Here is a 20,835-nt window from a genome sequence, read left to right as displayed (position 1 = left end):
AAGCTTTATCTATATTTGCATAGCAGGAGTTTATGCTGCAACGATGGAAGATGATAAAGTTCGAGATAAAATGTGAAGTGCAGGTAGAAAATCCTGACGGACGGTTTTATTTGGTGTGGAACTAGATTCGCTCAGCATAAGATTTGGATAACATTTGAGCAGTTCAGTTAACGTGGATGTAAATCCTTAGTGCACTGAAAGCAACATGTTTTACATGCATGTTTCAGAAACTCAAAACTGCAGATTTGTCATTTCTTTCATTTGGACTCGTCCTTTCCTTTTTCCCTTATCAACAGTCCATTTGATGTGGTAGTCGGTCCAGAGGCGGGGCCTCAGCAGATCAGGGCCTGGGGTCCTGGTTTGGAGGGAGGCATTGTGGGTAAACCTGCAACCTTTGTAGTGGAGTCCATCGGCACTGATGTTGGAGTTCTTGGTAAGTCGAGGTTTTCCTTTTTGTGGTGCTGATGAACCTAAAAAGAAGCGCAGAGGAGAAACGTCTTCTCATGCATTCTCCGGAGAAATGACTTTTTTTTTTAAAAATGACTTTCTTGCTGCCAATTTGATTGTCTTTCATCCACTCCGTTCTGATTTGCCGGGTGATTTCAGGTTTTGCCATTGAGGGTCCCTCCCAGGCTAAAATCGAGTGTGAGGATAAAAACGACGGCTCGTGTGACGTTCGTTACTGGCCAACAGAAGCTGGTGAATATGCCGTCCATGTGACCTGTGATGAAGAGGACATCGAACACAGCCCCTTCATGGCCCAAATCGTCCATGACGACAACACGAGCCACCCAGAGAAGGTCAGAGAGACAGAATCTTAGGTCTTCTCTGAGCAGACATTGCTGCAAAACACCACCAAGATTACAGTAGAGTCTTACTCCTTAGAAGCAAAATATACAGATGACCCAAGCATTTTGTCCCCACTGTAACAGTTGGCTGTTTCTGGTGGAAGATCTTTATCTTTTTTTTTTTTTTGCGTTTCCTCTGATTTTAGGTCCATGCTTACGGGCCGGGGCTCGAGACAAGCGGCTGCCAGGTGGACCAGCTTGCCGAGTTCACGGTGGAGGCAGAAGGAGCTGGGAAAGGACCTCTGAAAATCACAGCTCAGGTAGGAGGCAGAAATCCACACTGTTCATACATCGGTTCTTGTAAAGCCAAAGTTTACCTTTAGGAAAAGAGTTGGCTCTTAATTTCATATGAATTCAAATTCTGTGCAGGACTTCACAAAGCAGAGCTGCAGATGGACTATCTGCTCTCACAATCAGTCCAGCTCACAAACCTTCAGTTTTTCACCTTGACCTTTTGCAGTCAGCAGCATCAAACTGACTTAATCTTGTTTGAGGTTAGATGTTGCTCAACTCCCCACCTTCAAATGGGAGTTTGGGGGGTTTCCTTCATGTTCAGCCTGTTTCAAGTTCCCCAACAGCACTTCAACTAGCTCAAAATCTGGACTTTGACTAGGCCTAGGACTTTCCATTTCTTAATTCTCATCCAGTTCTTTGTGGATTCACTAGTATGTTTTGGGTCATGCCATGTGGCAGGGCCCAGTCCTGCTTGACCCATGGATTCATGGTAGAAGTCATGTTGGATTCTGTGAGCAGGAGACTTCTTTTAGCATCTTGCAGTCTGCTCTGCTGGGACAACCAGACCTGGACATGTTGGCAGCGGTCTTTAAATTTAAAGATTGGAACAGCTGGTTGTAAATTCCTAATGAGACCTTCTTAAATCCCTTTCCAGACAGATCTTTGGATCTCACCATGGGGTTCCCTCTCACTTGAACAGTCTGAGGTTAAGACAGAGCAAACCTCCTTGAAAATGTTGAGTAACAATGTTCTCACCATGTGCACCTTATGTGATATGGCTGTCTGTGATTTTAGCTATTTTAAGTGGAAATGCATGTTTGGGTGTCCTAATTATTTCCTCAGAAAATGCATTTTTAATCACATTTTACAGAACATTTTAAAAGCTCCTCAGTTTTTATAGTTAATATTCCTTGAATTTCTCATTGTTGAATGTTAGAAGGCATGAAGGCTTTCGTAGGGTGTCCTAATTTATTCCTGTAATTGCCTCACCCTCAAAGAACAGGTTGTCCCTCATCTCCTGTTTCTATAAGGAACAACAAGCAGACACGCCCTCCTAAGACGTGATGGGGCTGGGTTTCTGTAGAGAATCACATGTGGAGCCAGCAGAAGATCTTTTTATTCCTGGGAATCCAAAATGCTCATAATCCAACTTTTACCAATGGAGAAAAGCATTTAAAGCAGGCTGTGTGGTTGGGGGTTTGCTCTCTGTGTGGCAGGAAAACTAGACTCAACCAAACATGAAACAGTTTTAAGCTGCAAGATCAAGTGTGAGATCAGACCAGGAACATCTGAGGAGATCAAGGCAGACTGCCAGAAGCTTTTATAGACGTAACCATCTGATCAGAGGAAACTGTTGATATAAACAGATTCAAAACATCCAAATCTGTGTTTTAAGATGAAGCTTTTATTCATTGAGTTTGGCAGGTAATTTATTCTGTTTCCACTTCATTACCGACAAATATTTTGGCCTAAATATAAAAGCTGCGGTTTAATATGGGAGATGTATTCCCTCAACTTTAAAAACAGTAACTTTGTTACTTTTTAACCATAAATTACAACTAAATTAGCTAAACAAAAAAAGCATAATGGCTTTCTTTCTTTTCTCTGTTCAAAACCCACCTAAAGCAGCTCTGGTTGCACCTTACATTCCTTACATTCCTGTTTGTTTAAATCCAAAGTTGGCACAATGCAAGTCAATAAAATGTTCATCTTGCTGCTAAGAAATGGTCACTTTTTGCTTTTAACTCTGCATACAAAAACGTTGAACAGCTCCCGTTGTTAGAGGCCGGGAGAAAACTAGATGATCTGATTGGACTTGAACTAAATGATTGCATATTGCTGATGGTCCCTTTCTGTGTTGGTCAGGATGCAGAGGGGCATCCGGTGGAGGTGAAGGTGAGGAGTAAAGGAGAAGGACTCTACCAGTGCTCCTACACGCCCACCTCCTCTCTGAAACACACAGTGTCCGTCACCTGGGGAGGAGTCAGCATCCCCAACAGCCCCTTCAGGGTAAGCAGCCAATCACAGCTCCTCGTTTCTACAGGCAGTGGGATAACGCTGCTCAAACGTAAGGATCAGGTTGAGGCTGAGATGGTAAAAGCTGTCGAGTCAGAGCAACATTTAAACAAAAGTTCAGCTGGGGGCAAAAAAACTAAGAAACCCCTGATTATAATCACGACATACACTGAGCAGAGGTTCAGCTATTAGCATGCAATGATTACAAGACAGATCTGAAGATCCTAATCCAGCAGATGAAGTCCAGCATGTTGGCTACTGAGCTTTAGTGGCAGTTCTGCAGGCATGTTCAAGCTGTAGATGTTTGCACTGGATGTTTCCTCTCATTTAGTCCTTTTACCCAGCAGAGTTTAACTCGTCTTCGAACAGAGTAGGAGACGATAAATTACCGGTTTAAAATCAGTCTGTCACTAGTTTCTTCTTTAGGGCATAACTTGATGCCTCTGCAGAAACCTTCATGAACACAGATAAATCAATCTGTTTCTGCTGCAGAAACTGATTTATTTGTGTTCATCAGTGTTTAAGTATTTAACAAGTTGCTGAAATGAACATCTTCATATTTGAACTCTAATGTTTACCCAGATGTAACCGCTGTCCTTTTGGTCAGAGCACAACATAAAAGCTTTTTTATTAGAATTATTTTTATGTCTTCAGTTTTACTCATACAAATGAACTCAGCTGCACTGTCTGTACTCCATTTTCATTTGTCTTTCTTACTTAAAATGAAACTTGTACTTTTATTGCACTGTGACCACACATGTCTGCACTGTAATCCTTGTCAATCTAGTAATATTTAGTTTTTAAGTGTAACTTTGTGTTGAGCTTCACTTACCTGAACCTCTCCTGACCCAGGCCCCCAACCTAATCAAATTATTTAAAACCGGTGCTTACTTCGAGTCTACGTTTCCTATTAAATGCTAAGTTTGCATTCGGAAAATAATTTATTGAAATGTGATAATTGAGGACTTGGAACTGAGAGGATCTCTGTTTCTGCTTGCTTTGTTTGAGCTACAGACCTGTGTTGCTCAGTGAGTTTAGCAGAGTGAAGGCTCTTAATACATAGATGATCTTTGTCCTTCTGTCGGTACAAGAAATAAAAACCAGTGTTGAAGATCTTTCAAAATAAACCAAACAAGATGGAAGCTGCCTGCACAGTGAATCAGACGATAGTGCTGCTGCCTTGCAGCAAGAAGGTCCCGGGTTCAAATCCTGGCCTGGGGTCTTCCTGCATATTTTCCATGTTCTCCCAGTGCATTTGTGGGTTCTCTCCGGGTACTCTGCCTCCCAGCCACAGCCCAAAAACGTAACTGTTAGGTTAATCTGCTACTCTAACCTGTCCTTAGGTTTGAGTGTGTGGTTGTCGGTGTCTCTGTGTTGCCCTGTGATAGACTGGTGACCCTCAGAGGTTCAGATCTGTGAAGCTTTCACATCTTTGTTTTTTGAAACTTTCAAATAAAAACCTTTTTCACTCAATTTCATTTTTGTGATTAAATTGATAACTGATAGAAATGTTGACATCAAACAGGAAGTGATGACATTCTGCAGCCTCAGAAGCATCCTTCCTGTTTATTCACTTCAAGATGATCAAAATAAAATGTTTTCAGGTTCTTCTGCTGATTGCATCATTAAATCTGAGTGGAAAAGGTTTTCTTTGTGCAGTTAATGTTTACTAACACACACGTCTGTCCACTGAAACCACTTTGAATTATGTATGAAGCCATATTTTAGTTTATCAGCTGCCCTCCTTTATCTTTAGTTATGGGTTCAGTTTCACTAGCAGGGTAAAAATGCTTCATGAGAAACTGCAGATATGAAGTGTGTTTACACATCGTTGAGGAATTTCTGATGATGCAAACAGAAATCAGGAGTTGGCAGAAACATCTGACTGATCTAATTGAGCAGAACAAGTATCGAAGTATTTACAGAAGTTTCTATGTAATAAAAATCGCTGTTTGGATCAGGTTTAATGATTCTGATTGTTGGGGTTTGGATTGATTTCATTAAGGTCCAAAGGTCATTTCAAGAGGTCCAAATCCCTCTTATATCGAACATAAAGACTGCGCCTTTCCTTGACTGCTGTTGAAACTGTTTTCATGGACAAAAAGCTGGGATGTGCAGAGACAAATGCAGCTGAAAGTGCATAAAATCTGCAAACCTCCATCCTGACACTGAGGGTTTTGGTTCCGATTCAGATCAACCCGTTTAAAATTCAAACTGTTCTGAAGGACTGCTGATAAACTGAACCCGGTGAGAGGGCTTCATCTTCAGCATTCCTCAGGCTGACCTCTAGATGCTGTATTACATCAGTGTGACCCTAAAATCATTTCAAATTAGCAGCTTCAGGAGAAAGAAACAATGTATTATTCGTTTCTGTTGCTTTTAATTTGTGTTCTAAGATCTGTAACATATTGACCCAAACCTTGTTTACTCACTGTACTGAAATCATTTTACTTTAATCAGCCAATCGGGTGCAAGTGCAACTGGTTTAAAAATAAACTTAATTTCAATGGTTTATTATTGTTTGGCTCTTTTTGTTTAATGATGTTGTTGTTCTCCTGCATTTAAAATAAGAAGCGCTGATTTAAATGATTTAAATTGTGACACTTACTATAAGATCTGTGCTTTAAAGGGAGTTTTACTGCAGTGAACCGGACAGTTTTTAAGACTCCTCTGCAACACTGACTCATTTTTTTTAAAATATATATTAAAATTCAATATAAATATTTTTTAATCTAATTTTTTAAGTCTTCATAGGTGCATATCATAGATGATTTCAGAGGAAAAAAAAGATCATTAAGTAAACCTAAAAATAATTGCTAATTTTTATGTATTGTGACATTTGAACGATAACTAAAACTGGTGTTTTTATTGTTGGTGATTGTTTGACTGATACTCTGGTCGTGATTCTGGTTCTGTTTGGGTCGGAAGCTTGAATTCAGATCAATGGCACTGCTCTGTGAAACCTTATAAGGTTAAAACAAACTTTTTAAACTAATTAGAAGAATGAATCTGAAGTCCTAATTGATGGCTTTAACATTGTATTTCAGAACTTAAAAAATTCTGGTTTATTGCAAGTTGATCCATTTTCCAGCATCATTGTTGCTTTCACAGCTGTAACATGAGAACGTGATCAGTCTGCATGGACGACGGGGTGCTTTTATTGTGTAGAGAAACGAGTGTTTCTGTTGCTCCTTGAAATGAGTCTGGATTTAAGGAGGTCCTCCTGAATCCCTTAAACCATTGCGCTTTGATTAACCAGCTGTGATTTTCGTTTGCAGGTGAACGTGGGGAAAGGAAGTCACCCCAGCAAGGTGAAAGTGTTCGGTCCCGGAGTGGAGAGAAGCGGACTGAAGGCCAACGAGCCGACACACTTCACTGTGGATTGTTCAGGAGCTGGAGATGGTATAAACACACACACTCTGTTGGACTGAAACACACCTACATTTCTTTACGCTGATCTCAAGGCTAAAACATTTCAGCAGGAAGTTCATGCCTCTGACCTTCCTGAGCAGTTCAACACCCCTCATCCTTCATCGGCTACACACCCTGCTCACACGTTAATTGTGTTCATGATTAACGGTCGCCGATTAAGGAGAAAATCGTGCAGACTTCTGCCTGCAAACGCTTTGAATGCCTGCAGATATTGTGGTTGTTCCTGCAGCTTTTTTTCTTTTCTCTCTCCCTCCCTGCTCTCTGTAGACCAGTCAAAGAGCTGTACCCTCTTCTTCATCTGTCATGTCTCTGTTTTTTTATGGTCTTAGTAAATGATTCATGCATATACAGTGAACACTCTAAAAAGTAGTTTAATTGGTTCAAATAAGCAGTTTGAATGTTTTTTTAAAAAAAATAATTAGCTCCATCTAAACCCTCCAAAAATATGCCAAAAAAACCGAATTATCCTTCCATCCATCGGGTACACCTGCCTTTACAGGCAGGGATGCAGAGGGGCTGGCGCCTGTGTCCAGCAGTCACTGGGCGACGAGGGGTCCACCCTGGACGGGTCACCAGCCAATCAGAGGACAACACAGACACACAGGACAAACAACCATGCACATGCTCATACCTAAGGACAGGTTAGAGTAACCAATGAACCAAACAGTCATGTTTTTGGACTGTGGGAAGAACATGTAGAACCTGGAGAGAACTGCATGGACGGGAAGAACATGCGAACTCTATGCATAAAGACCCCATTCCGGGAAATGAACCCAGGACCTGGAAGGCAACGGTGCTACCAACTACCTCAATGTGCAGACATTATTCTTATGTAATAACATTGCTAGAAGCATCATATAAGGATGATAATAAAATGGGTAACGGAGACACTGAACACAAGTATTGAGTAGTTGTTGTTGGGATGATGAAGATTGGAGCAAGTGGAAGAGGTTGATTCGAGGAGAAACCTCCATTATGTCTTCAGCAAACTCATCCTTTTGTGCCCTTAATCCTGAAACCGTCACCCAACACAACCCCCACAAGCATCAGTGGGTCACTGTCACTGGGTTTGCATTTAGGAAGAAATCAGTCCACGGACTCTTGGTTCTGCCTGTGCTTCAGAATCTGATTAAAACACATCATGACTGTCTTTGCACAGCTTTGTTTGGGTGGTGCGGCACAGAAGCTTTGGACTTCTTCCTACATTTAGCACACCTTTTTGATGGTTCTGAACTCCACCATTGTTGCTGCTTTGCTGACATGGGAGGCAGAAAAGAACCGGGAAAAACCCAATATGGGAGAAACTGCATGCCAGTTTAGCTGCAGCTTTAAAATACTTACAAAAAAAAAAAAGTTTGGGTTTTAATCAGATTACAGCCGTTTTTGTGTAATTATAAAGATAAAAGTTTAACTCTTTGTTGTGAAGCTGAAGCAAGAAAACTGAATGTTTTTCATCTTAGTTTGTTTCCAAAGGGAAGATTTTCAATTAAAGCTAACAAAAGCAGAAATTGGGTCTGACTTCATCTTTCAACGCCTCGATAAATTAACTGGGAGGTAAATGTTTGGTGTGGTTTCCGAGCTGCAGTTGCGGTTGTGTTGCTATGTAAACACACCTGGAGAAAGAGAAAAAACCGAGAGAGAAACCACAGACGGCTGGAAAACTTTCTGTCGACTCTCTGAATTCCTGACTTCTGCACGCTCATTTATTACTGAGAAAGGTGCAACATCCCGAGAATTTCAAGTGTTAAACATGTACCAGAAACTGAAACCATCCAGCTCTGCCTAGTGGTTGAAACTGTCTCTACTCTGAAATGTTCTAGCAGGTATCATGATGGTGTCATCGCCATTATGCAGCTGATTTTTGTGTGTTTTTTAGGGGATGTCAGCGTGGGCATCAAGTGGGATTCCAGTGCAGTCGGTGGACAGGAGGCTGATGTGGACTTTGACATCATTCCCAATGCCAACGACACGTTCACCGTCAAATACGTCCCTCCTGCTGCAGGGAGGCTGACGGTGAAAGTCCTCTTCACTGATGAGGTACTCCCCAAGCACTGAAACACCAAGCTGAGATGTTTTACAGTTTGGACTGACGTGTGATTTAAATTATTATTGACTTCCAGGAAGTTCCTCAGAGTCCGTTCATGGTAAAAGTCGAGCCGTCTCACGATGCATCAAAGGTTAAAGCCAAAGGTCCAGGACTCGCTCCCACTGGTGAGTCTCCAGAGGACTTGAGATTCACTTGTATTCCGTTTCTGCAGACTCTGAATGTTTTAATCTGTGACGCTTTAATAAAACTCTTTACATCTGGATGATCTCTGCAGTTTTTGAACATCTTTCTTTCCCTGCATCTGTGCAGGTGTGGAGAGCGGTAAGCCAACTCATTTCACCGTGGTAACCAAAGGAGCCGGTAAAGCTCCGCTGGACGTTTCCTTTTCCTCATCGGTGAAAGACTTTGACATCATTGACAACTACGACTACTCTCACACCGTCAAGTACACACCTGTGCAGCAGGTACAGCGGTTAGAAAAGTATTTATACACCTCGAACTTTGTCACATTTTGTTATGAGACAGCCACAAACTTCAGAGTACTTTACTGCAATTTTATGTGCATCACCTGAACATAGCACTGCATAATTATGAAGTGAAAGGAAAGGAAAGTAATGCATGGTTTAAAACATTTACTACTAATGAAAATTTAAAGTGTTTTGTTCGAGTCTTTATAGAAACACCTTTCGCTGGAGGTCTTTTAGATGTCTCTATCAACTTTGAACACCGACATTTTCATCTTTGCAAAGTATCTCAGGCTCTGTGAGATTGGTTGGAGAGCATTTGTAAAGATCAATTTTCATGTCTTGCCACAGATTCTTCAATCTGATTTAGGTTTGGACTTTGACTAGGCCTTTTTATCACGTAAATATGCTTTAAAAATCATTCCGTTGTAGCTCAGGCTGTATGTTTAGGGTGGTTGTTGTGGAAAAATTCGCATTTATCAGCGGAAGAGACCGGATATCGTCACTCAAGTCAGCTTTAAGTCAGCTCATGCATGGGGGGGGGGGGATGTACATGCGGGAGAAGTCAGACATGCATTCCAGCACCCTTCCAAAACTGCTCTCACTAGCAAACAGAACATCCCCTTTATAACAGGTTCAAGACACAGTAATTCTTGGAGCTGAAGCCCTGATGCAGTGGCGTGCTTATCTGAGACTCTTCATCCCTGGAACCCTCCCTGGGACAAACGGAGCCTTCTGTAGATCATTGCTCTGGGCCCTGATTATACATTAGGTCATAGATTAGGTGACAGGGAGAGCGGGTGACTACTATATTAGGTCATGCAGAGTATCATGTTATGACGAGGGCTCTTATCAAAAGGCACCAAAGTTTTCATCAACATTTTCCTGTTGGAAGATGATCCTCTGGCCCAGTCTCAAGTCTTCGGCAGTCTGTGACGGGTTTTCTTCCAGCATTATCCTGGATTTAGCCTCATCCATCTTCAACCACACAGTGCAGTTCTTGCCTGATCTGCTCAGAGAACCTTTTTCCACATGTCCGTGTTTCCCACATGGCTTGTGGTAAATAGGACCTCTTCTTCTAGATTTATTTCTAAAATGGTTTTCCTCTTTTCCATAAAGGTCAGATTTCTAGAATCTATGACTAATGTGGATTCCCCACCTGAGCTGTGCTTCTCTGCTGCTCCTCCAGTGTTTAACATGATGCTGTTACACACAGAAGGATGGATATTTGTTGCAGAAGATTGTATTTAGGGGTTTCACAGCAATTCAGTGAGTTGTTTTTTACGATCTGATTTGTGCATGTTCTGTTTATCTACAGGGGGAGATGACCATCTTGGTGACATTTGGAGGCGACCTAATTTCCAAAAGTCCCTTCACGGTTGTTGTTGCAGCCCCGTTGGACCTCAACAAGATCTCTGTGGACAACCTGGATGGAAGTAAGTCTTTGTTTAACTTAAGGCTGTGAAAAGTTCAGCGAGGTCTGAAACTATGCAGCCGTTACCCGCTGTTGATTGAGAAGCATCAAGAGGAATTTCATTTAGCTTCCCTATATGTCATCAGGGTTTTCTGAAATTATATTTCTATTGAGATGTGAGTTTGGCTCATTTAAAGCAAATGGAGCATAAACATGACCGGATGCTTCATGAATCATCAGCTCATTTTTCCATGAAACACTGCAGGTACAGTATTTCTGTGAGTCGTAGCTGAAGGTTGTTTCTTTTTGAATGTTTCTCAGGGGTAGAAGTGAATGAAGAGCAGCAGTTTACGGTGAACACAAAGGGTGCTGGAGGTCAGGGTCAGCTGGAGGTGGAAGTGGTCAGTAATCATACACCAGTTTCATTTTGTAGCATTTTCACAACAATATGAGCTGACAATAAGGAAGCCTTTTTTGCGCCTGCTGGTGTGTTTTTAGCTGAGTCCGAGCCAGCAAGCGCTGCCTTGTAAAGTGGAGCCTCAGCCCGGGAAAGCAGATGTCAGTTTGGTCCGTTACACCCCGAAGGAGGAGGGGATCCATACTGTCAATGTATCCTACGACGGACACCCTGTACCTGGGAGCCCCTTCCCTGTGGAGGCCCAGCTGCCTCCAGACCCCAGCAAGGTGAGCTCTACATGCTGCCCTGAAGCAGAAAACGGCTCATTTTCAGGTCTTGTTAGTTTAAGGTTTAGCACTAGAAAAGCTGCTGGTGTTCACTGACATTTACAGGTCCTTCTCAAATTATTAGCATATTGTGATAAAGTTCATTATTTTCCATAATGTCATGATGAAAATTTAACATTCATATATTTTAGATTCATTGCACACTAACTGAAATATTTCAGGTCTTTTATTGTCTTAATACAGATGATTTTGGCATACAGCTCATGAAAACCCATAATTCCTATCTCACAAAATTAGCATATCATTAAAGGGTCTCTAAACGAGCTATGAACCTAATCATCTGAATCAACGAGTTAACTCTAAACACCTGCAAAAGATTCCTGAGGCCTTTAAAACTCCCATCCTGATTCATCACTCAAAACCCCAATCATGGGTAAGACTGCCGACCTGACTGCTGTCCAGAAGGCCACTATTGACACCCTCAAGCAAGAGGGTAAGACACAGAAAGAAATTTCTAAACAAATAGGCTGTTCCCAGAGTGCTGTATCAAGGCACCTCAGTGGGAAGTCTGTGGGAAGGACAAAGTGTGGCAGAAAACGCTGCACAATGAGAAGAGGTGACCAGACCCTGAGGAAGATTGTGGAGAAGGGCCGATTCCAGACCTTGGGGGACCTGCGGAAGCAGTGGACTGAGTCTGGAGTAGAAACATCCAGAGCCACCGTGCACAGGCGTGTGCAGGAAATGGGCTACAGGTGCCGCATTCCCCAGGTCAAGCCACTTTTGAACCAGAAACAGCGGCAGAAGAGCCTGACCTGGGCTACAGAGAAGCAGCACTGGACTGTTGCTCAGTGGTCCAAAGTACTTTTTTCGGATGGAAGCAAATTCTGCATGTCATTCGGAAATCAAGGCGCCAGAGTCTGGAGGAAGACTGGGGAGAAGGAAATGCCAAAATGCCAGAAGTCCAGTGTCAAGTACCCACAGTCAGTGATGGTCTGGGGTGCCGTGTCAGCTGCTGGTGTTGGTCCACTGTGTTTTATCAAGGGCAGGGTCAATGCAGCTAGCTATCAGGAGATTTTGGAGCACTTCATGCTTCCATCTGCTGAAAAGCTTTATGGAGATGAAGATTTCATTTTTCAGCACGACCTGGCACCTGCTCACAGTGCCAAAACCATTGGTAAATGGTTTACTGACCATGGTATCACTGTGCTCAATTGGCCTGCCAACTCTCCTGACCTGAACCCCATAGAGAATCTGTGGGATATTGTGAAGAGAACGTTGAGAGACTCAAGACCCAACACTCTGGATGAGCTAAAGGCCGCTATCGAAGCATCCTGGGCCTCCATAAGACCTCAGCAGTGCCACAGGCTGATTGCCTCCATGCCACGCCGCATTGAAGCAGTCATTTCTGCAAAAGGATTCCCGACCAAGTATTGAGTGCATAACTGTACATGATTATTTGAAGGTTGACGTATTTTGTATTAAAAACACTTTTCTTTTATTGGTCGGATGAAATATGCTAATTTTGTGAGATAGGAATTTTGGGTTTTCATGAGCTGTATGCCAAAATCATCCGTATTAAGACAATAAAAGACCTGAAATATTTCAGTTAGTGTGCAATGAATCTAAAATATATGAATGTTAAATTTTCATCATGACATTATGGAAAATAATGAACTTTATCACAATATGCTAATTTTTTGAGAAGGACCTGTATGGTACGCCCACAATGAGACCGAGAACTTGAAAACATCTAACTAATGATGGTGGTGGCCTGTTGCTGTTTCAGGTGAAGGCTTTCGGCCCGGGTCTGAAGGGAGGTTTGGTTGCGAACCCGGCTGAGTTCACCATCGACACCAAGGGGGCCGGAACCGGAGGTCTTGGGCTGACGGTGGAAGGACCGACCGAGGCAAAGATTGAGTGTTCAGATAACGGCGACGGTACCTGCTCCGTTTCCTACCTGCCCACTGAGCCTGGAGACTACCTGGTGAACATCCTGTTTGAAAACGTCCACATACCTGGCTCACCGTTCAGAGCCGATGTCCAGATGCCCTTTGACCCTTCCAAGGTGGTCGCCTCGGGGTCTGGGCTCAAGAAAGCAAAGGTGAGAATCCGGAGTTATTTGGCCAGGGGGATCCGGGGTTTCAGCATTTTTAAAGTGGAAGAACTAAAATAAATGTAATGAAATTAACAAGACGACTCAAGATTTTAGCAAACGTTTTTATGCTTTTCTCCAAAGAAGTCAGTTAAATTCCTTCATTTTTCTGTTTCCAGAGGGAGAATCCAGGTTTCGTTATGCTGTTCAGGTTTTATCTGAGTGTTTACAGTTTTTGATCTAGATGATAAATACTGATCAGGGGAGAATCAGACTCTGGCTGCTGTCTGCAGCCATGTTTTCTTACAAACCTTCTGCTGCCACTGTTTGCAGATCTTCTCACACCCTTCATTTTAACTGTGCATTGAAATCTCATTGTGGCCTTTGCAGGTTGGAGAGATCAGTGTTCTGAATGTGGACTGCTCTCGAGCTGGGCCAGGCCAGCTCAGTCTGGAAGCGGTGCCGGAGTCCTCCCCAACCAGCCCTGTTGGTTCTGGGCCAGGTTCAGGTGAAACCAGCATGCAAACATCTATAGATTCAAAGTCTGTAACAATATTAACCCAGAGGTCTCGCGGCTTCGTTGAACAATCGTTTTAATTAAGGAAGCATGAAGTAAAGTCTGAACTCCAACAGAAATTTCATGCATTTTGTAAATTAAAAACTGGCTTCAGATTCAGGGCGTTTTTAGTCAGCAGTTCAAACTGGTTTCTGTCTCTTTAAGTTGCAAACTATCGTTAGTCTGTGAGAAAGTCATCCTGCTGCAGCACCTTCATAACCCTTAAGCTTTCATTCTGTTAAAATGCAATAAACTTCCATGTATTTTATTGAGATTTATGTGAAAGATGAACACAATTTCAGGATTAATTGGTTTGAAATAATGAAGGGAGAACATGCAGCAACTAGCCCAAGATTGGGAATCGAACCCAGGAGAGCCGCATCAAAGACTAAAACCCTTTGCACATGGAGCGCCTGCTTCAGCAGCTGAGCCGCCCGGCACCCAGATGGAATTTGATGACTGGAGACAAATGTGAGACAATCCTGGAAGAAAACCTGTTGGAGGCTGCAGAGGATAAGAGACTTGGATGGAGGTTCACTTTCTAGCAGGGTGTCAGTTTAAGCTTTAAACAGTGGTTCAGATCAAGTCAAGTTTATTTAGCACTTTTCAGCAACAAGGCACTCAAAGCGCTGTACATGAGAAAATCAAACACAGAAAAACAAATCAAATCACATTAATAATCCTTGGGAGTTTACTGGTAAGAGCTGGTTCTAATCCAGTCTTTCTAATAGAGGTAATTAGATCATTAAGTCCTCTGTGGTAAGGAATTAATCCGGTGCTATTATTAAAACGGATAATATTAATCCTTGAGGTCACTGGTATGAGGCAGCTGTGGTCCCATCATTCAAATAGTAACCGTCATGGGCGCTCACTGGAGTCTAAGTAGAGAAGCTGGGTCACTGGTATAAAACAGTTTTTAGTCCAAACTTTTTAAATACTAATAATGTTTGGCTTTCACTGGTATAAAATTGTTGTAATACAATCCTTCTAAGAAATGTAAAATCTCTGGTCATTGGTGTAAAAACAGCTTTAGTCAAATTTTCAAATACAAATAATATTTGGCTCCAACATCGCAGGCAGCTTTCTTTGAACAGCTGCCCACATTCTGCGAATCACTCGATAAGCCAGGTAACCACCAACTCCAAAAAGCAGAAATCCTGTTATCAAAAGTCCAAATATGTATACTGACATAAGATGTCGACCGACATCATAGTCAGGAACACGATCTTCCACTGCTGCCAAGAATCCATTGTGTTTCCAGAGAAGAACGTCCCGTCTGGACAAGAGGGTCTCCTTTACCCTGTCTTCCCGTTGAAAAAATGTGATCAATTACGTTGAGAGTCCAGCTGACCAAATCCATAATTTACAAGTTTGAATTTTTCTCAGAGCCTCACTTTGCATATCCTCCAGACTAAAAGCAGAAGCAGGGATCAGCAGGGAGGGAGGGAGAGAAAACGCGTGCGTGTTCCACCGAGAGCAAGAGAAAAGAAACCTATATCCATGTGTTAGAATGGCCAAGTCAAAGTCCTGACCTCAATTCAACTGAAACTCTGTTGTTTGACCTGAAAATTGATGTTCATGGATGCTCTTCATCCAATTTGACGAAGTTTGAGCTGTTTTGGGGAGAATAATGGCCAGAAGTCTGTAGATGTGCAAAACTAATAGACATCCCCCAAAAGACTGGCAGCTGTGACTGCAGAGAAAGATGAGCGACTGCTTTATAAATTCAGCCCATTTACTATTGCAAACTATTTACTCAGATATGACTGCAGCATTTTTCTTTGAATTTATAATTATGTACAACGCATCAAGTTGAAATACATGGATGAAGTTTTGTAAATATAATGCATGAAGATTTCTGCAAAGCACTGTGGACTGCAGAGAAAAGCAAAGGACTAACTAACTATGTAATGAGTCTGGGCCGGAGTGCTGGATGGATTAAAACAGAATCCTGACCCAAAGGATTCCAGACTGTACTGCCTAAATATGTTGTCACGTTCTTCATACACTACTTTGCTGTATGTTGCAGACATGAAAGCAAAGACGGAGGTTGTGGACAACAAGGACGGGACCTACACAGTGACCTACGTCCCCCTGAGCTCCGGCATGTACACCCTGATGCTGAAGTATGGAGGTAAAGCCGTCCCGGGTTTCCCAGCCAAGGTGATGGTGGATCCTGCTGTTGACACCTCCAAAGTCAAAGTGTTTGGACCTGGTGTTGAAGGACAAGGTGCAATTCAAACCATTTTGACTACTTTGTTCGAGGAACATCTCTCTAACATTTGAGTGTAATGAGTTTAATTTTCCTTTGCAGCCATTTTCAGAGAAGCCACCACAAATTTCACAGTGGACGCCCGTCCTCTGACCAGGCGAGGAGGAGACCATGTGAAGGCTGAGGTCAAGAACCCGTCTGGAGCTCTGACTGAGTGTGTGGTCACTGACAAAGCTGACGGGACCTACAGCGTCGAGTACACTCCATTTGAGAACGGTAATGCAAGTTAAGACTAAAACTCTTTATCTGCTGGATTGTTTGTTTCATCAACCTCTTCTGGTTTGGGTTTCCCAGGTGTCCACAGAGTCAATGTTCTCTACGACGACACCCCGGTTCCCAGGAGCCCGTTCAGAGTTTCTGTAACTGAGGGCTGTGACCCCAGCAGGGTGGTGGCCACTGGCCCCGGACTCCAGCAAGCCCTGACGGAACAGACCAACACCTTCAACATCATCACAAGGTGCTTCAGAACATCAGACAAACCTGCTGTCCAGGTAAAGGTTTAAGGTAAATGTTCTCAAACTTCACTGTTGTTGTCATCTCCCCACAGAGGGGCAGGAATCGGCGGCCTCGGCATCACCGTGGAGGGCCCATCAGAGTCGAAGATGTCGTGCAAAGACAACAAAGACGGCAGCTGCAGTGTGGAGTACGTTCCCCATACGCCAGGCCTTTACGAAGTTAACATTACCTACGGAGGAGAGCACATCCCAGGTGAGGTCGCATTCTCACACAGGTTTAAATACTCTTCGTTCTTTAGTGATGAGGTTGTTCAGTTTCATGGTGGTCCACGCTGTTGTTAAGATGTTATCATTAAAATCAGCAGCCCATCTGTTATAGAAAACTATAACCGATAACATTGTGGAGATTCTAATAAATGATGTGAGGATTAGTGATGAAAAGGAATGAAACACTTAAAGATCCAGTCAGAGTTCTCACATCTGTGTCTATTTATTAAAGCTTGGAATGCATCATAAATTAAACTTTGTTGGCTTTGGCCTCATTTCCGCCTCATGTTCAGGGGATGTCTGATTGTTTTTTATCTCATTAAGGTTGTGTAAAACGATCAACTTTAATGTTTCAAAGATGTGGCTGAATGTTTTTGGCTCGGTTCAAAAAGCTGCGGCTCCGTTTTACTGACTTTCTTCAAATGAGGTTCAGCAGGTTTCCTTGTTTAACACCTTTTAATGAGCCGCCGATGGTTTGTGGTTCTGTTTGTTCCGTCACCTGGAGGTGTGACGATAAATACCATTCAGAACACATCTGCAACACATGGGCAGAATTTAAAAGGTGGATTTGGGACAGACCTTTAAAGTTTAACAAAAGAAAAAAGCCATCCATTATTTGACTCAACATTAAAATACCAACATCTTGCACAAATCCTCTGCAGTTTCACTGCATGTCAATAACCGCATGGCAAGAACAAGGAAATGTGACTAAAACAAATGAAGGCTGTAATATTTTTAAATTTAAAACGCAACTTGAAAAACAGCCAGCTTCCTTTAGTCAATCAGAATATGTGCAATTTGGAGAGGTGTGCACACGTCTCCATAGCTGGCTGCCCTATGTGGCAGGAAGCTCAGCACAAACCGATCATTCTGCCACGATCATGGCACAATATTTATTACTGTCAAATCTTTTTGAATATTTGTTTTAGCTGCTTCGGGAGATCCTTCTGGCTGCAGCCAGAGCAGTGGCATGACCTCATGTTCATAGTTGTTGTGCCATCAAGAGATTTATTGTAACAATTCACTTGGGGTACTTCCAGCCCAGTGTGGGTGGGATGAGGTTTTAACCGTTACATCAAATTCTTTGACAAAGCCACACAGGAAGCTGAACTACACTTTTGTGGATAAGCAACCACTGTTACGAACCATGACGATGACCCACAGCCGTCCCTCTGTGGATGTTTTGTGCATCCTCTCCTGCAGGAAGTCCATGGCGCTCTTAATGCATCTCATAGAAATGTTAGTCAGGAGAGTCTGGTTCCATTTATTCTATTTCAGTGCTGTTATATGTCCAGAATAGCTCCCCTCGTGTTGAATGTTGGATATTACAGTCCACAGAGTAATTAAGCAAAAATGTTGGAAATTTATTATATAAACGTAACAGTTTTTACCTGAATTTTACAATTAAGTTTAAAATACTCCTTTACTGATATTTTTAATTTCCAGGAAGTCCATTTAAGGTCCCAGTGAAAGATGTGGTGGACTCCAGTAAGGTCAAGGTGTCTGGGCCGGGTGTGGTATCAGGGGTCAGGGCAAATATCCCACAATCCTTCACTGTGGACTGCAGGAAGGCTGGCGAGGCCCCTTTGGCTGTGGCCGTCACCGGTCCTAAAGGACTCGCAGAGCCGGTGGAGGTGATTGACAACGGGGACGGGACCCACACCGTGTCTTACACTCCGTCAGTGGAGGGACCGTACTCTGTGTCCATCAAATATGCGGACGAGGACGTTCCCCGCAGGTACAAAGCTGTGCTCTGGCACATGAGCAGAGATGTTTGGGTTAGATTGGGAGTATCGTTGCATGACTGTCATGTTTCATTTCTTTAGTTGACATTTTAATTCCTAATTTATGCTTAATGATTGACTTTTCTTCTTGTGAATTAAAACACTTTATTTACAACATTCTGAAGGCATCTTATAGTCAACATCTGGCCTGCATAGTTTCTGGTTTGAATGTGAAAAATTATCTTTGTACTAGAATAGAACAGAAATATTTATTGGTGTCTCTCGGTGGTGAAATTCATGTGAACCAGCAGCAAAGTGACAGGCAGATTCATACAGGATAAAATATGACAAAAAATAACCGTAGAGTAACGGGAAAGTTTGCAACATAAGAAAAAATACTGTACATTTATTAAAAGTACAATCCTCAGATGAAAGGAAATGTGCAAATGAATAGCGTGACTAAAGAAATGTGGATGTATATTTGGGCCAAAAAACCAGACTGTTGGAGATAAAATGGAAAAACTGTAGAAATAATAACAGGGATATACACAATATTTAACAACAGATTTTTATTCTAATTTTAGATGCTTATTTGTGTTTTACAAGCACCTGATCCAGGTTTTCTTACTTTTGGAGATTTAATGACTGAAAGATTTAAACTGAAATATTTTCAGTTCATGGAGTAAAATAAATGTGATCTTAGTCCTCGGTTCAGCAAAATACTTCATTTGAGATCAGTTCAAGTCCAATTCAAACCTCACAAAACAGTCGAAATCAGCTGCTTATGTGCTGCCAATGTGTATAAAAATATCCAAGTTCTGTCCCAAAGGAAACGATCTGAAATTTTAACCCAGAAGATGTGAAATTTGAAAGACGTTTAATGAAATGTTGTGGTGAAGCATTAAGGGGATTCAGCCGGCGTGCTGTCATGATTTGTTTGACCCTTCAGTGTCGCTGATGTTTTATCTAAACCTCATCTGTGATCTCTTCAGTCCCTTCAAGTTCAGAGTTCTGCCGACTCACGATGCCAGTAAAGTGCGCGCCAGCGGACCCGGGCTGACCAGCGGCGTCCTCGCCAGCTTCCCGGTCCAGTTCAACATTGACGCCAGAGATGCCGGTCAGGGCCAACTGAGCGTGCTCATCACAGTCAGTAACACGCATGCACGCATGTTAAATTGACCCTATGGAAGAATACGTCACAATCTGTTTGTCTACTTCAGGACCAGGATGGTAAACCCAAGCAGCCCAGTATTCATGACAACGATGATGGGACATACACGGTGTCCTACGTCCCCGACCGCACCGGGCGCTACACCATCGTCATAAAGTATGGCGGTGATGACATCCCTGCGTCCCCCTACAGAGTCCGTGCCACAGCCTCTGGAGATGCCAGCAAGTGCACGGTCACCGGTAAAAGAAGCACACGAACAACATTCAAACCAAGGCACTGATGAATAAACGAGCAGAACCTGATGGTACAGTCTTTCCAGGTCCTGGTGTGGGCCCCACTGTGGCCATCGGCGAGGAGCTGGGGCTGGTAGTGAACGCTAAGGGTGCTGGAAAGGGAAAGGTGAGCTGTGTGGTGGTTCAGCCTGACGGCAGTGAAGTGGAGGCTGAGGTTCTGGAAAACGAAGACGGCACCTTTGACATATTCTACACCGCCCTGGCCCCGGGGAACTACGCCATCTACGTCCGATTCGGAGGAGAAAACATCCCGCGCAGTCCGTTCAAAGTCATGGTGAGAGGGAGGGGCCTCACTGTGGCTGTGTTCTGGCCTCCTTGTAGCTTCAGGAAATTAATTATATCTATGCGAAGATTATCAAAAATAAAAGTGAGAGTAGCTTCAACATCGGGTCTCTAGTTTTATATTAATATTGATTATCACAGGAAGTTGAATGCAGTTTGATGCTTTTTGTTGTTCCTTTAAGGTCTGGGATTTACCTGTAGCAGCATACAGGAAAACGGATCATTTTTGCTAATATTTTCTCTGTATGAGATTCATGTTCTCTGAGTGGGTTTATACCAGCAGCTGAGGTTTTCAAAGTATTTACACTCCTCAAACTTTTCCACATTTTGTCACATTACAATAGTGCATCTTATAGGGAGTTCATGTGATAGACCAACACAAAGTTGTGCATTTTTATAGCTAAGCTGTGGATCGCTGCAGCTCCTCCTGAGTTATCATGGACCTTTTTGGCTGCTTCTCTTATTCACACCAGGAACGTCCTTTGGTCCGGAGCAAAAGCGGACTTCATTTTTGTTGTTTGGTGCGGTTTGTTTTCACATTGTACTTTTTGTAAGTGAACTATTACTTGTAAACAAAGCCACGC

General features: G+C 42.7%; 1 protein-coding gene across 2 annotated transcripts in view; it reads left to right on the top strand.

The window, feature by feature from the left end:
• LOC124856484 (filamin-B) overlaps positions 1-20,835 on the top strand; it is a 79,139-nt gene that overhangs the window by 36,421 nt on the left and 21,883 nt on the right. For both annotated transcript variants that reach the window (XM_047346940.1, XM_047346939.1), the window contains exons 12-32: positions 297-433; positions 607-800; positions 995-1,108; positions 2,949-3,092; positions 6,377-6,500; positions 8,407-8,567; positions 8,651-8,741; positions 8,887-9,041; positions 10,360-10,477; positions 10,777-10,856; positions 10,954-11,139; positions 12,926-13,240; positions 13,622-13,739; positions 15,817-16,017; positions 16,102-16,275; positions 16,354-16,516; positions 16,607-16,767; positions 18,228-18,519; positions 19,498-19,651; positions 19,726-19,915; positions 19,996-20,243. In XM_047346940.1, coding sequence (XP_047202896.1) covers positions 297-433; positions 607-800; positions 995-1,108; positions 2,949-3,092; positions 6,377-6,500; positions 8,407-8,567; positions 8,651-8,741; positions 8,887-9,041; positions 10,360-10,477; positions 10,777-10,856; positions 10,954-11,139; positions 12,926-13,240; positions 13,622-13,739; positions 15,817-16,017; positions 16,102-16,275; positions 16,354-16,516; positions 16,607-16,767; positions 18,228-18,519; positions 19,498-19,651; positions 19,726-19,915; positions 19,996-20,243 — 3,520 coding nt within the window. The remainder of the gene's footprint in view (positions 1-296; positions 434-606; positions 801-994; positions 1,109-2,948; positions 3,093-6,376; positions 6,501-8,406; positions 8,568-8,650; positions 8,742-8,886; positions 9,042-10,359; positions 10,478-10,776; positions 10,857-10,953; positions 11,140-12,925; positions 13,241-13,621; positions 13,740-15,816; positions 16,018-16,101; positions 16,276-16,353; positions 16,517-16,606; positions 16,768-18,227; positions 18,520-19,497; positions 19,652-19,725; positions 19,916-19,995; positions 20,244-20,835) is intronic.

This window comes from Girardinichthys multiradiatus, chromosome 20, assembly GCF_021462225.1.
Source record: "Girardinichthys multiradiatus isolate DD_20200921_A chromosome 20, DD_fGirMul_XY1, whole genome shotgun sequence".
Classification (NCBI taxonomy): Eukaryota; Metazoa; Chordata; class Actinopteri; order Cyprinodontiformes; family Goodeidae; genus Girardinichthys; species Girardinichthys multiradiatus.
This window is presented reverse-complemented; position numbering and strand designations above follow the sequence as displayed.